Source organism: Xenia sp. Carnegie-2017, unplaced genomic scaffold, assembly GCF_021976095.1.
Source record: "Xenia sp. Carnegie-2017 unplaced genomic scaffold, XeniaSp_v1 HiC_scaffold_6, whole genome shotgun sequence".
Lineage (NCBI taxonomy): Eukaryota > Metazoa > Cnidaria > Anthozoa > Malacalcyonacea > Xeniidae > Xenia > Xenia sp. Carnegie-2017.
This window is the reverse complement of record NW_025813526.1, coordinates 6,611,489-6,625,599: the sequence shown is the minus strand read 5'-3', so window position 1 is coordinate 6,625,599 and position 14,111 is coordinate 6,611,489. Positions and strand designations below refer to the sequence as shown.

Sequence of the window (14,111 nt, the reverse complement as noted above, 5' to 3'; positions counted from 1 at the left end):
TGCATGTTTTTGTAAGTGTCTTTTTGTTCGCGGTGTTGTCGTTAGTTATGTCTGATGTTCTCAGTATATGTTAGTTATGGTTGTTGATTATTTGTTCGATATTGTTCATGCAGCTGTAGCTGAGTTTGATGGTGTTACGGTTGAATATTACAAAACTACAAGGGGATTCCCTGAAGAGTGAGCAATCACGAAACAGGCTTGTCGGGATGAATCTGTAGTTTTGTGATTTTTCTCAACACCACTACACACATATATATATATATATATTATTATGGATAATATTCCTGGATAAAAGAGCGCTCAATATTCTATATATTAGAAGAGCGTAAGATAAAATGAACTAAAATAAAATGGACAATTGTTTGCTGTCGCTACTCAGAGTTTCACGCCGTAGGGCGATCTTCAGGCAACTGACAGATAATATTTTATTTGCTGACTATATACATCGACTAAAAGGTGTTAAGTTACATGACGGCATGCACTAAACATATGTAACTGCAGACAGAAACATCTATGCCCGACAAATGGCAATTGCCTGAAACCCAACGTGATTTACAAAGCCGACGTGACAACGACTGACAACAACGAAACAAAAACTTACATAGGTGTTACTGCATGCGCTTTTAAGACACGATATCGAAACCACATTAAATCAATTACGAACATTAAATACCGCAACGAGACAGAACTTTCTAAATACACGTGGACACTGAAAGAAAACAAACGTAACTACAACATTAAATGGGACTTCATCAAACAACTTCCACCTCCGAACAAAAACCAAAGAACCTGCCGTCTTTGCCTTGAAGAAAGGCTACTTATCCTGAAAGGACGTAAAAAGAACATTTTAAATAAACGTTCCGATATGTTTAGTGCATGCCGTCATGTAACTTAACACCTTTTAGTCGATGTATATAGTCAGCAAATAAAATATTATCTGTCAGTTGCCTGAAGATCGCCCTACGGCGTGAAACTCTGAGTAGCGACAGCAAACAATTGTCCATTTTATTTTAGTTCATTTTATATATATATAGACTCACTGAACACAAGAATGCCATCAAGACTCACTGAACACAAGAATGCCATCAAACGACGCGACCCAAAATCACTACCAGCAGAACATACCTACGATACCAACCACACATTTGACTGGACAAAAACACAACTTCTTGGACGCGCACAGACAAAACACGCACGAGAATTCAAAGAGGCATGGTACAGCAAAGACAACAACACAATTAACAGACATATTGACATCCCCATCATCTATTCACAATTAAAGACAAAACCAAAACAACAAACTAATAACACAACGACTAAAATAAAACACTCAAATTTCATTAACGCAATCCATACACCCGAAACCATGACAACGCATCTTATACCATCCAATAATATCAACTCAACAACTAACCCACCAATCAGACGCTCCAAACGCCTACAAAATCTTTGTAAATAATATATTGTCACATTCTGACGAAGGCTCGAAGCACCGAGTTGAAAGCTTAATAAAAATTTAAAACAAATCCAGAGAATCCTTATCATTATCATAATATGCCTGGGTTACCAATTTTCAAATATATATATATATATACATAGGAAGTTTATAATTTATGATTTTCCGTATAAAACAGTGCTCGATGGGGTTAGGGTTAGGATTGAAGAGTGAGCAATTCCCTGAAGAGTGAGCAATCACGAAACAGGCTTGTCGTGATGAAATTGTAGTTCTTGTGTATTTTCTTCTTATCAATATTTACGCTCTGCTCTCGGGCATCGAGCACTGTTTTATACGGAAAATCATAAATTATAAACTTCCTACATATATATATATATATATATATATATATGTGTAGTGGTGTTGAGAAAATACACAAAACTACAATTTCATCCCGACAAGCCTGTTTCGTGATTGCTCACTCTTCAGGGGATTTAATGAATAAAATACTTAAATGCTTAAAATATATATACAAGATGATGACGGAAGTTAGTGCATTAATCAAGGTGTATGATTTCAAGTTAGATGACGGAATTTAGAGTATTAATTACGGTGTATGGTTACAAATTACATAGGAGTGTTTTGGATCTATGGCGACAAGAGGAAACAAGTTCGTTGCGTTTATTGAGGGATGATTTGGATGGTTGGTAGAGGATGAAGAATTTTTCTTTGAGGCAAAGGTTGCATCTTTTACTGGTGCTGTTGTATGGTTTGCTGTGTGTGATGATGCTCCATGAGATGTCGTGGTCGATATTGCTGTCTTTAAGGGTCCAAATGTGCTTACTGAGCTCGGTCGAGTTTCGTAGTTTTTTGTGGCGGAAAGAGGCAGTGTGATTTCTATGTCTAGTCTTAAATTCGTTTTCTGTAAGTCCAATGTACGTCTCAGTTGTGTTATTGTCTTTGCGTTTTACAGTAGCTTGGTAAACAACGGATGACTGCAGGCAATTTCCGTTAAGTGGGCAGTTTTGTTTTGTCGGCAGTTGCATGTTTTGTAAGTGTCTTTTTGTTCGCGGTGTTGTCGTTAGTTTTGTCTGATGTTCTCAATATATGTTTGTTATGGTTGTTGATTATTTGTTCGATATTGTTCATGCAGCTGTAGCTGAGTTTGATGGTGTTACGGTTGAATATTTTCCTGAGTTTATGGTCCATGGGGAAGTGTTTGTCGATTAATGAAAGGAATTTGTGGCCAATGTTCGTGTAGACGTTTTACATTCAGCTGAATGGAGGGTTGTACCAAAGTATATTTTGTCGAAGTCTGTTTTTCCGTTTGGTAGTAGCGTCTGAGTCGAATTTTAATGTGTATTGGTATCCGTTTTCGTCGAGTGCTTTTTGGTATGGTGCAGTTATTTGGTCAAATGATGCTTTGTCGGATGATAGTGAAGATAGACGTTTGTTGATGGCGTCGGGTATGTTCTTCGTTATGGTTGGTGGATGGTTGCTTTCGCTGTGGACGTATTGGAGAGAAGAGTTGGGTTTTGTGTAAGGGCGATATGAAAAATTGTTAAGATTGAAGGTGATGTCAAGGAAGTTGATGATTTTTTTGTTTGCTTCAATAGTTATGCGTAGTCCATTGTTGTTGAATATCCGGCATATTTCCTTTTTAATGTTCTCTGTTTCTCGTGGTGTGGTGTTTGAAATGGCAAGTCCGTCGTCTCGATAAAGTCCTATGTCTGTTGTGATGTTTTGTAGTTGAGAAAGGAGGTAGCTTCCTACGAGTTCGCATGTCTCAGCTCCGTCGAAGCTACCCATTGTGACGTCGAATGTAGAGTTATATTTCTTTTGCCAGGGTTGTTTGTTGTGAATAAGGAATGAATTCTTTGCGTGTATAATGATGTTTTTTTCGGCGTTTGTGATGTTGTCGTAGGTTGAGGCAAAATCCAGTGCTTTGTTTAGTAGGTAAACGCAACGAACTTGTTTCCTCTTGTCGCCATAGATCCAAAACACTCCTATGTAATTTGTAACCATACACCGTAATTAATACTCTAAATTCCGTCATCTAACTTGAAATCATACACCTTGATTAATGCACTAACTTCCGTCATCATCTTGTATATATATTTTAAGCATTTAAGTATTTTATTCATTAAATCCCCTGAAGAGTGAGCAATCACGAAACAGGCTTGTCGGGATGAAATTGTAGTTTTTGTGTATTTTTCTCAACACCACTACACATATTCACGCTCTGCTCTTGGGCATCGAGCACTGTTTTATACGGAAAATCATAAATTATAAACTTCCTATATATATATATATATATATACATAGTGATATATGTGACAGTGGTATATCTGACAGAGTAGAAGCCACTGCCCATAAAAATGCATTCATAACACTCAAAGACCATAAACCAAACTTTACGAATAAACCAACCTGCCGACTTATCAACCCAACAAAATCTGAAGTTGGTAAAATCAGCAAGAAAATACTGGACAGAATTAACAGCAACATCATAAAAACAACCTCATACAACCAATGGAAAAACTCATCATCTGTGATCCAGTGGTTCAAATCTATCAAACACAAAAAAAAACGTCACCTTCATATCCTTCGACATCGTAGACTTTTATCCATCCATTAATCAAGACCTACTAAACAAAGCACTGGATTTTGCCTCAACCTACGACAACATCACAAACGCCGAAAAAAACATCATTATACACGCTAAGAATTCATTCCTTATACACAACCAACAACCCTGGCAAAAGAAATATAACTCAACATTCGACGTCACAATGGGTAGCTTCGACGGAGCTGAGACATGCGAACTCGTAGGAACCTGCAGTCAGGAAAGCGTTAGAGTCAGAGTATAATTTTGAGGGTGTTAAGTATTGGACTGATAGTATGACTGTTTTGTATTGGATAGTCAACTCAGGCAATTGGAAGCAATTTGTTCAGCATAGAGTTGACGAAATATTAAGGCTTCGTTCAAAAACAGAGTGGAGTCATTGTCCAGGTAAGGAAAACCCTGCAGATTTAGGGTCGCGAGGGGTCTTGATGACTGAGTTAAAGAACGCGGAGGTTTGGTGGTCAGGACCGTCTTGGTTGCGGGGTAGTCCAAGGCATTATCCTATGGCGAAGGAGATAGTTCCCACAGTAGACAGCAAGGTTGAAGAGAAAAGGTCATTTGTTGTTAACCTAATCATAAGCGCAGGGTCATTGTTTGGAATTGGCAATGTCATTAGCATAAGTAAATACAGCACACTTACACGGCTGTTAAGAGTTACTGCGTGGGTGAAGAGATTCGTCTATAATTTCAAACAAAAAAAAACTACGATTAGAAATTTTTACCGGACCAATAAAAGCGAGCGAAATGAATGATGGAGAATGCGAGTGGATAAAGTCAGCCCAGCTAGAGTTACGAGAGCAACCCGAGTTTAAGCAGTTAGAAAGACAGTACGGACTGATAGAAATGAACGGGATACTGCATTGTACGGGAAGATTGGGTGAATCCAATTTGCAGAGGCAGAAGCTAGAGAGCCGATTGTTTTGCCTAGGAGACAGTATTTCACAGAGCTAGTGATAAGGCAGTGTCATGAATCTGTTATGCATGGGGGAGTTCGGAGCACGTTGGCGCAACTGAGGTCGAAGTATTGGGTACCCAAGGGCAGACAGGAAGTTAAGAGAGTGAGCGGTGGATGTGTAGCTTGTAAACGATGGAACAGTAAGCCGTGTACACAAATAAAGCAAGCAGCGTTACCAGAGTTTAGGGTTAGGAGAGCCGCACCATTTGAAAATTCAGGCGTAGATTTTGCAGGACCTTTGTACGTAAAAAGAAAGGCAAGTATGAGCAAGGTGTACATTGCGCTGTTCACCTGCTTTGTGACACGCGCGGTTCACTTAGAGTTAGTGCACGATTTGAGTGCAGCGACATTTCTGCGCTGTTTAAGAAGATTTTTTGCAAGGTTTGGTACACCGAAACTTATTGTTTCTGACAACGCAAAACATTTAAAGCCGCAAAAAAGACGTTGCGAGACTTATTTCAATGCGAAGAAGTAGATAATTGCCTTAGCGCTAAGAACATTGAGTGGCGATTTAACCTAAAGAGGGCCCCATGGTGGGGAGGGTTTTTCGAAAGGATGATAGGGCTAGTGAAAGTCTGTTTAAGGAAAGTTATGGGCAATGCAAAACTTACTTTCGACGAACTGACAACTGTTCTAGCTGAAGTTGAAGCTAAATTGAATTCTAGCCCTTAACGTATGAGTACGAGGAAGTGAATAGTGAAGTACTCACTCCTGCACATTTAGTCTATGGTAGGCGCATCGTGACATTACCCGATAGCAAGGACTCAAAAATTAATGATTTAGGACAAGATTCGACTAGAACAAACACTAGGACACGATTCAAACATTTAAGTACCATACTGGAGCATTTTTGGAGCAGGTGGAAACGGGAGTATCTCACGAATCTTCGGGAATTTCATAAGGTTGGGATGGCAGACAAACAGTCGGCGATAATTAAGCCAGGGGATGTGGTCATTGTGTTTGAGCAGGGTAAGAAAAGGGGGGAGTGGAAGACAGGTGTGATTCAGGAATTGATTTGTGGCAAGGATAAGGTCGTTCGTGGTGCAAAGGTTTGCGTGTTGACAAACGGTCGTCGCCAGGTGTTGAATAGAGCGATTCAGCATTTATATCCAGTTGAGGTTAAAGACGAGAGTAAGGTTGAAGGGGTTGTTAAGGAGGATATAGTTAGCGGATGTAAGGAGAAGACTAAGAGAAAGGCGGCTTTGGACGCCAGGTGGAAGGTTAGGGCGAAGCTTGACTCCTGAGTGAGTCAAGGGAGGGAGAGTGTTGTATAATTTAGGATATTTCATTTATATTTTTTATTGCATGCCGGATTTTATAAGTTCCCATGCAGAGTTTTATGTGTGCCAAAATTATAATTAAAAATTAGGGTGTATATACTTAACACTTCCTAAGTATTTTCTCTCTTAATTAATTCATGTTGTAGTAGTGCACGTAAGTCACGAAATGTAAACATATAAATAGACTCAAATTTGTAATAGTCGGGGAGATTTTGTTGATTGTTCATTGCTAATAAACTCCATAAAACAAACCGAATCAGAGTGCAGATCAATTTTCTGGACGAACTCAGTGAATTCTGCGACACCGACAAAGCATCATTTGAACAAATAACTGCACCATACCAAAAAGCACTCGACGAAAACGGATACCGATACACACTAAAATTCGACTCAGACGCTACTACCAAACGGAAAAACAGACTTCGACAAAATATACTTTGGTACAACCCTCCATTCAGCAAAAACGTCTACACGAACATTGGCCACAAATTCCTTTCATTAATCGACAAACACTTCCCCATAGACCATAAACTCAGGAAAATATTCAACCGTAACACCATCAAACTCAGCTACAGCTGCATGAACAATATCGAACAAATAATCAACAACCATAACAAACATATACTGAGAACATCAGACAAAACTAACGACAACACCGCGAACAAAAAGACACTTACAAAAACATGCAACTGCCGACAAAAACAAAACTGCCCACTTAACGGAAACTGCCTGCAGTCATCCGTTGTTTACCAAGCTACCGTAAAACGCAAAGACAATAACACAACTGAGACGTACATTGGACTTACAGAAAACGAATTTAAGAGTAGACATAGAAATCACACTGCCTCTTTCCGCCACAAAAAATTAAGAAACTCGACCGAGCTCAGTAAGCACATTTGGACCCTTAAAGACAGCAATATCAACCACGACATCTCATGGAACATCATCACACACAGCAAACCATACAACAGCACCAGTAAAAGATGCAACCTTTGCCTCAAAGAAAAATTCTTCATCCTCTACCAACCATCCAAATCATCCCTCAATAAACGCAACGAACTTGTTTCCTCTTGTCGCCATAGATCCAAAACACTCCTATGTAATTTGTTACCATACACCTTAATTAATACTCTAACTTCCGTCATCTAACTTGAAACTATACACCTTGATTAATACACTAACTTCCGTCGTCTTGTATATATATTTTAAGCATTTAAGTATTTTATTCATTAAATCCCCTGAAGAGTGAGCAATCACGAAACAGGCTTGTCGGGATGAAATTGTAGTTTTTGTGTATTTTCTTATTATTATTAATATATATACAAAGTGTATATACAATGTGCCCTCCCGGCTATCACCATAATAAAATGGTGACTCCTGCACTTGGGACACAGGACGTACGGTTAAAAATATATATATAAATATATATATAAATATATTGATAAGAAGAAGAAAATACACAAAAACTACATTTTCATCCCGACAAGCCTGTTTTGTGATTGCTCACTCTTCAGGGGATTTATATATATATATAGCTACGAGAAAATGAGGTTTTATTGTCTTCGACAACGATGTGTTTATTTTTAGGTCCTGACTCATTGACGTTGGTGTTCGTGGAGACGAAGAAAGGAGCGGATGCATTGGAAGATTACTTATATCGTGAGAAATATCCTGCAACGTCCATTCACGGCGATCGCTCCCAGCGTGAGCGGGAAGATTCACTGCAATCATTTCGGAGTGGTAGAACTCCAATTCTTGTGGCCACTGCGGTGAGTTTGTTATGTCAAGTCTGATAATGTAAAGCAAGTGTTTGTCTATAGCTCCTTCTTTCTTTTTAGAAAGAATTTTTTTTCCGAGAACCACTTTTGAAATAGCTTGCCCTAAAATAGGACGCAAATAAAATGCAGTTAGCTATAAAACATTTGGTTTAAATATGGCACAAACATAAGCCACGATATAGAAACTGCTTTGCATACACATAGACCAAATTTCCTGAAGTTTTAATCTCTTGAACACCATATGCCTTATTTTAATCCTGTGTGTTCCGTCATTTTCGTGCTCAGGCTTGTTTGAGATTGCTTCACGGAAACAAATTCCTCGCTTATATTATGTATTTATCGTGGCAAATTTACTGTCCGGTGAACCATTTGAGGAAGTCTTTAACTACCTTTTTCCACTAAATCTGTTGGCAAATCTTGCCTGCAGAGTAATATATTGACGTTTTTCCAGCTGATGCATTTTTATATGCATTGTAGAGACGCCGAATGTGTCTACAATAACCTCGTAGACGTTTGTGACAACTTTTAAGCAGCTGCAACCCTCGACCTTCGGTCTTAGGCTTGCATTGATCATCTCTCAAGTTCTTCTAAAGGTCTGCTAGATTTTCATAACCCCTGTGCAAACACAGTAAACATCTTTTATTCTTAATCACACGAATAATTATTTAAAATACCCTTAACTAGTTTACGAAACTTGATATTATTTGCTTGATCATGGTTATAACAGAAGCCTTTAGCCTTAGCTGCAGTGCCCGAGCATGGAAAGGTCATAGCTTATCCAATTACCAATTGCAATGGTTGTTATAGTTATCAGTCCAATGATGACTAATCTGATCTCTAATCAAAATTGCGTTCTTAAATTGACGATGACGTAAATGAACATAATTAAATTAATTTAAAAAGCTCGCGTTTATTGATTGCATCGTATAAATAGGATTCGGTTTAGTAGCTATAATCACACTTTAAAGTGGTTCTATGACGAAAACTTAAAGTTAAAAAATCATCGATTTTAGCATTCAATAGTTTAAACACATATCAATTGTTGCTTTCGCAAAATGTAAGCGAAAATAATAATATAACGAGGGAGTTATGAACAATTGAAATGTCTAATTTTTATGTCCGCCATTAAAATCGGCCATTTTGAATATTTGCAATCAGCAAAGGTTTGTGACGTCATAGTCTTAACACGGAGAGAAGCGCACATTGGAAAGTATACAAAGTAATACATAAATAGAGCAAAAAAATGTCAAATTCATCGAGATCTAGCTCGCTCTCCGAGTCTTCGATCGAGACAAACGCATCGATTTCTTCATCGGAATTTGTGACGGCAAATTTGAACGAATCTAATTCGGAAATTTTGCCATTTGTCGATAATATTGAACCGCTTGCTTCGCCCGATGAAATTGCTGAGTACGAAGCTACAGTCGCAGAAGAACGGCGGGTTGAAGACATGCTGCAAGATCGTTTTGATGCCCGTGTTGATGTTACTTCATGGCAAGATGTCATTCTTAGTGTGTTAGTTTGATCTGAATCGTCTGCCGTTAGCTATGATAACTTTATGGAAACATACAATTTGGCCAATATTAAAGGTGTGAATGTGGCCATTGTTCGTTGGATCTTGTTGTCAACCCTCAAGAGTGCCGATGCTGCATGGAAATAGAGCAATGCCGTGGTTCATGTCGTGACGTCACTTGTGCCGATTGCGTAATAACACGAAAACTACTTTTGAGCGATGAAATTAAATCAATTTCAAGTTTATTTTTGCGCGATCATTTGCATAATGGCGGGTAATTTAAATAATGCAAACAATCGAGATATTCGACAGGTTATAAGCCGATATTTAAAAGAGGTCGTAGAGAATGGTGAATATTTCACAGGCTGGATTGATGGAGAGACTAACTTGAACGAGTTTTTACAAAAATACGAAGTTGCTGGATCGACATCTTTCAAGCTTCGTTCGTCTGCGCTACGAGGTTCGGCAAAGCGATATGGAAATGAAGGTACATAAATTAAACTGATACGACGTATTGCACTTGTAGTATTTTACACGTGAAAAATTGTATTGTTTCGACGAAAGTTCCACTTCTCACTCACTATAAATTTTGTTCATAACTCACGTTACTCATCAGTTGTTGTAAATATATAATTATAAATAAAATTATCAACATTTTTTGTAATAATTGTTGTTATTAAAGGTAGTTTGAGATGGAGCAGCAATTTTGGTGATCTATCCATACCATTTTTTGGCACTCCGTTTTGTATCAATGGAATACGGTTACTAGAGTGTATTTATGGACCGTGCAGGCCGACAAATAGAGATTCTGAGGAGGTACGTAGTCTTGAAACCTGAAATATTAAACTCTATAAACTCGAACCACACCTATAACGTAATTATAATAGATAATATACTTTTGAACAAATCATTTTTAACATTAACTGCAGTACACTTCAACCTATACTATAGGGAATCAACGGCCATCCAACTGGCCAAAAAAGACGATTTCGAGTGCAGCCAACTAAAAAGCTTGGGTGTAAGGCCCAGATCACTGTTAGGGAGTTAACCGTGTATCCAGACTACATCGTTCCAACATCCTGTAACAACAAACACCAGGTGAGACTGTGGGAGTTAAACAAAGAAAAATCAAATTTACTCAACAAATTTTTAACAATGTATATGACATTAAATGAGATATGATCTTCGCACTTAGCTGGACAATTTAAGCAATCGTCTCAGGACCTGAAAAAATCAGGTGACTCAACGGGATTCGAACCGCAGAGGTCATGGGTTCGAATCCCGTTGAGTCACCTGATTTTTTCAGGTCCTGAGACGATTGCTTAAATTGTCCAGCTAAGTGCGAAGATCATATCTCATTTAATTTCAAACACCGCACTGCATAAAACATACAAATGTATATGACGTTGCTTAAAGGAACTAATCATCTTAAAACCAGCCTCAACACTAATTGCGTTGTGTCCAAATTATTGTAGATGGAACGAGTCATTAAACCATCGCTCTTGAACAAGTTAAAAATCGATAAAGAACACAATGAAGCGCAAATTAAAAAAATAAAGAGGTTTTTTGTCAAAGTTCCAAACCAGCAAGCACACACAAACCACCCACACGGAGAAGTGTGCGGCATTTCCAATGGGGTCCATCCGCTTATAATAGAGAAAATCCACGAGCTTGTTGCAGCAGGTGAGGCATACTGATTTTAAACATTCATCAAACTCTAACGGCAATACGGCGTACTGAAAAAGAAAAGGTGGCCTTACATTATCATCCAGAACTATTGGGCTGTTTTATTAAATAGGTGTAACACAGTGGCAGGAAGTTAAAAAGTTACTTACCTACCATGTGGAAAACATATTGTTCCAAGATGATAAAAGTCCAAGGCCCTCAACACTTAACCGGTCATTTTATCCAACCAGCACAGACATCATCAATCATATCTACTCAGCTACCAACAAACAAAAACTTAGCAAACTGGATCAGGTGAATTTGCAAAAAATGATTGACGAATGGAAAATGTCTACATGCCACATCTGATAACTGGAGAAACATGTACAGAAATCTCCTGATTCCAGCTGAACTTCAATGTTTAAATCCAGGCTGTCTTGTTAGCGACCTCATTATTGAAGCTTTTCTTCAGTAAGAAAGTTACAAGAAGTGTAGTACAGTATTTGTTTTAATTGCTTATGGGCATCAGTAACTCATTACTAAGTTGCAATTCACTCCACTTTGTTATTTTAATTTTATAATTACAGAAAATTTTACTTGCCTTGTACAGTACTTGTAAAAAGAGAGAGGATTAATGGGTTAATTGATTATTTTTCCCAATGAAAACAATCCAGTAGATTAATAATTAATATAATTATTATTCTTGCTATATAGATACCTCAAATTTGAATATGCTGATGAGAATGTGAAACAATCCACCATTGCATTGTCAAGCTATTTCTGTACCAAGCTCAGGTCATAAAACCATCCATAAAACCATCACAACAGCAAATGGAGCTGAAAAAAAGGTTCCCAGAAATGACAGGTGTGTCAATTTGTATCTGTTGTATTTGTATCTGTAACTTAAATATATAATAATGCAACTGCAATCAAAATACAACAATTATACAATTATAAAATATTTTTCAGGTCACTCTGGTCATTACTAATCTGGCATTCACCATAATTCATTTTGTCTCCTTTTTACATACTGTACATGTATGCTTTGTCTTATTCCTATCAGGGAACTTTGGGAGTGTGCAAAATCATTCACTAGGAAAGTCGCCATCTGGAATAAGAACATAGTTCTAATACCTGTCAACAAAGGGTAATGTTGTAAACAATTATTGTTCATCAATATAGAATGAAATTGTATTTTGTGTATATTACATGCATGCAAAATATGTGATGGGTTTTTAACTTTTTTTTAAGGCTGCACTGGATTCTTATAGTGCTATTTAACAAAACAAATGAAACTGTTAAGGAACAACCTGTAGCATCAAGGTATTGAGTGTTTTAACATATCCACACAATACCAAAACCTTCCTTATTTTTTAATATCATGCACCTCATACCCTGAACAGAATTCATTACGAAATTTAAATATACGTAAATGTAAATAAGTATGCCCATTATTTAAGGAGCCTTTGCATTGAACCCCAGCAGTGTTGTGTAAAACCTCCTTAGGTTAGTATATAGAAGATATAATAAATATTTAATAAAACTTTTACAACAATTTACACAACACTCAGAATCTCGGTGCTCTCACTAGTCTATCCTATCAAGTGTCTTCCGCATCTTATGCTGTGATGAAGAAAGTTTTAAGACCACAACGTTTTGACACCAATCCTAACGCTCAAGACGCTGCTAGATCGTGGTTGCACTGGTTTGCTACTTTCCAAAATTTTGTAGCTGCTTTACCTAACGAAGAAGTGAACAAATTAAAGGTTCTAGTCAATTATGTTTCTGCCGACGTTTATCAACTTTTCTGTGAAGCGACAACCTACGAGGAAGCTATAGAATTGTTAAAAAATCTCTATGTTAAGGTTCCTAATGAGATATTTTCGCGACATAAGTTAGCTACTCGTAAACAACAATCTGGCGAGAGCCTGGATGAGTATTTACAAGAATTAAAATCGCTAAGCAAAGATTGTAATTTTCGTAGCGTGACATCAAATCAATATCGAGACGAAGCTGTACGAGACGCGTTTATAGCAGGTCTTCTTTCAACTAACATCCGCCAACGTCTTCTCGAGAATAAAACATTAGACCTTCAGACAGCTTTTGATCAAGCCCGAGCCTTAGATACAGCACAGAGAACTTTGAAACTTATGCAGACGGAATTCCAATAACAGCTGCTGCTCTATCAAACAAGGACGGGGAGAATTCGTTTTTTAGTCAACGGGCATTCGAAAACCAATAAAACTGATCAATCTGACGGACATCAAGAGAACAACGGCATAGAAAGGTACGTTGCCGCCTCTTCTAGATCAGCGAAATGTTTCTTCTGCGGTAATCGACCACACCATCGTTCCGCATGCCCGGCTAAAGACGCCTATTGTTATAAATGTAAAAAGAAAGGACATTTCCAAAGAGTATGTAAATCGGTCGCTCCTCAGGCTTCGTATATAGCATTAGCATCAACTAAACATACAGTAGCAAAGTCACTAAAGAAAGCCTGTATTGATGTCTTGATTAATGGAAAATCTTGCGAAGCTCTAATTGATTCGGGAAGTACACATAATTTTATACATCCTAAAGTTGCAAGTAATCTGGGATTGAACGTTAACACAACCCAAGAGAAAGTAACAATGGCTGCATCCTCGTTTTCTTCTAAAATTCAAGGCTATTGTCTAGCAGATATTATACTTAAAGAGCGAGAGTATGCGAAAGTAAAACTGTTTGTCTTAACAAATTTATGTACGAACGTGATATTAGGACAAAATTGGCAGGAAAAACATGAAAGCATAATTATTGAGTATGGGGGAAAATCGCCCTCTTTAACGATATGTGGTTTATCAACTATAAATATAGGGCCAC

General features: G+C 37.7%; 1 protein-coding gene and 1 long non-coding RNA gene across 2 annotated transcripts in view; both read left to right on the top strand.

Moving 5' to 3' along the window:
• Positions 1-14,111, top strand: part of LOC124457027 (ATP-dependent RNA helicase DDX3X-like) — a 51,896-nt gene that overhangs the window by 27,527 nt on the left and 10,258 nt on the right. The window contains exon 14 of the mRNA XM_047007327.1: positions 7,884-8,065. Coding sequence (XP_046863283.1) covers positions 7,884-8,065 — 182 coding nt within the window. The remainder of the gene's footprint in view (positions 1-7,883; positions 8,066-14,111) is intronic.
• Positions 9,582-12,084, top strand: LOC124456836. Its single transcript, XR_006952500.1, has 5 exons — positions 9,582-10,403; positions 10,539-10,685; positions 11,063-11,270; positions 11,386-11,723; positions 11,967-12,084. It is a non-coding gene; the product is annotated as an uncharacterized LOC124456836 (long non-coding RNA).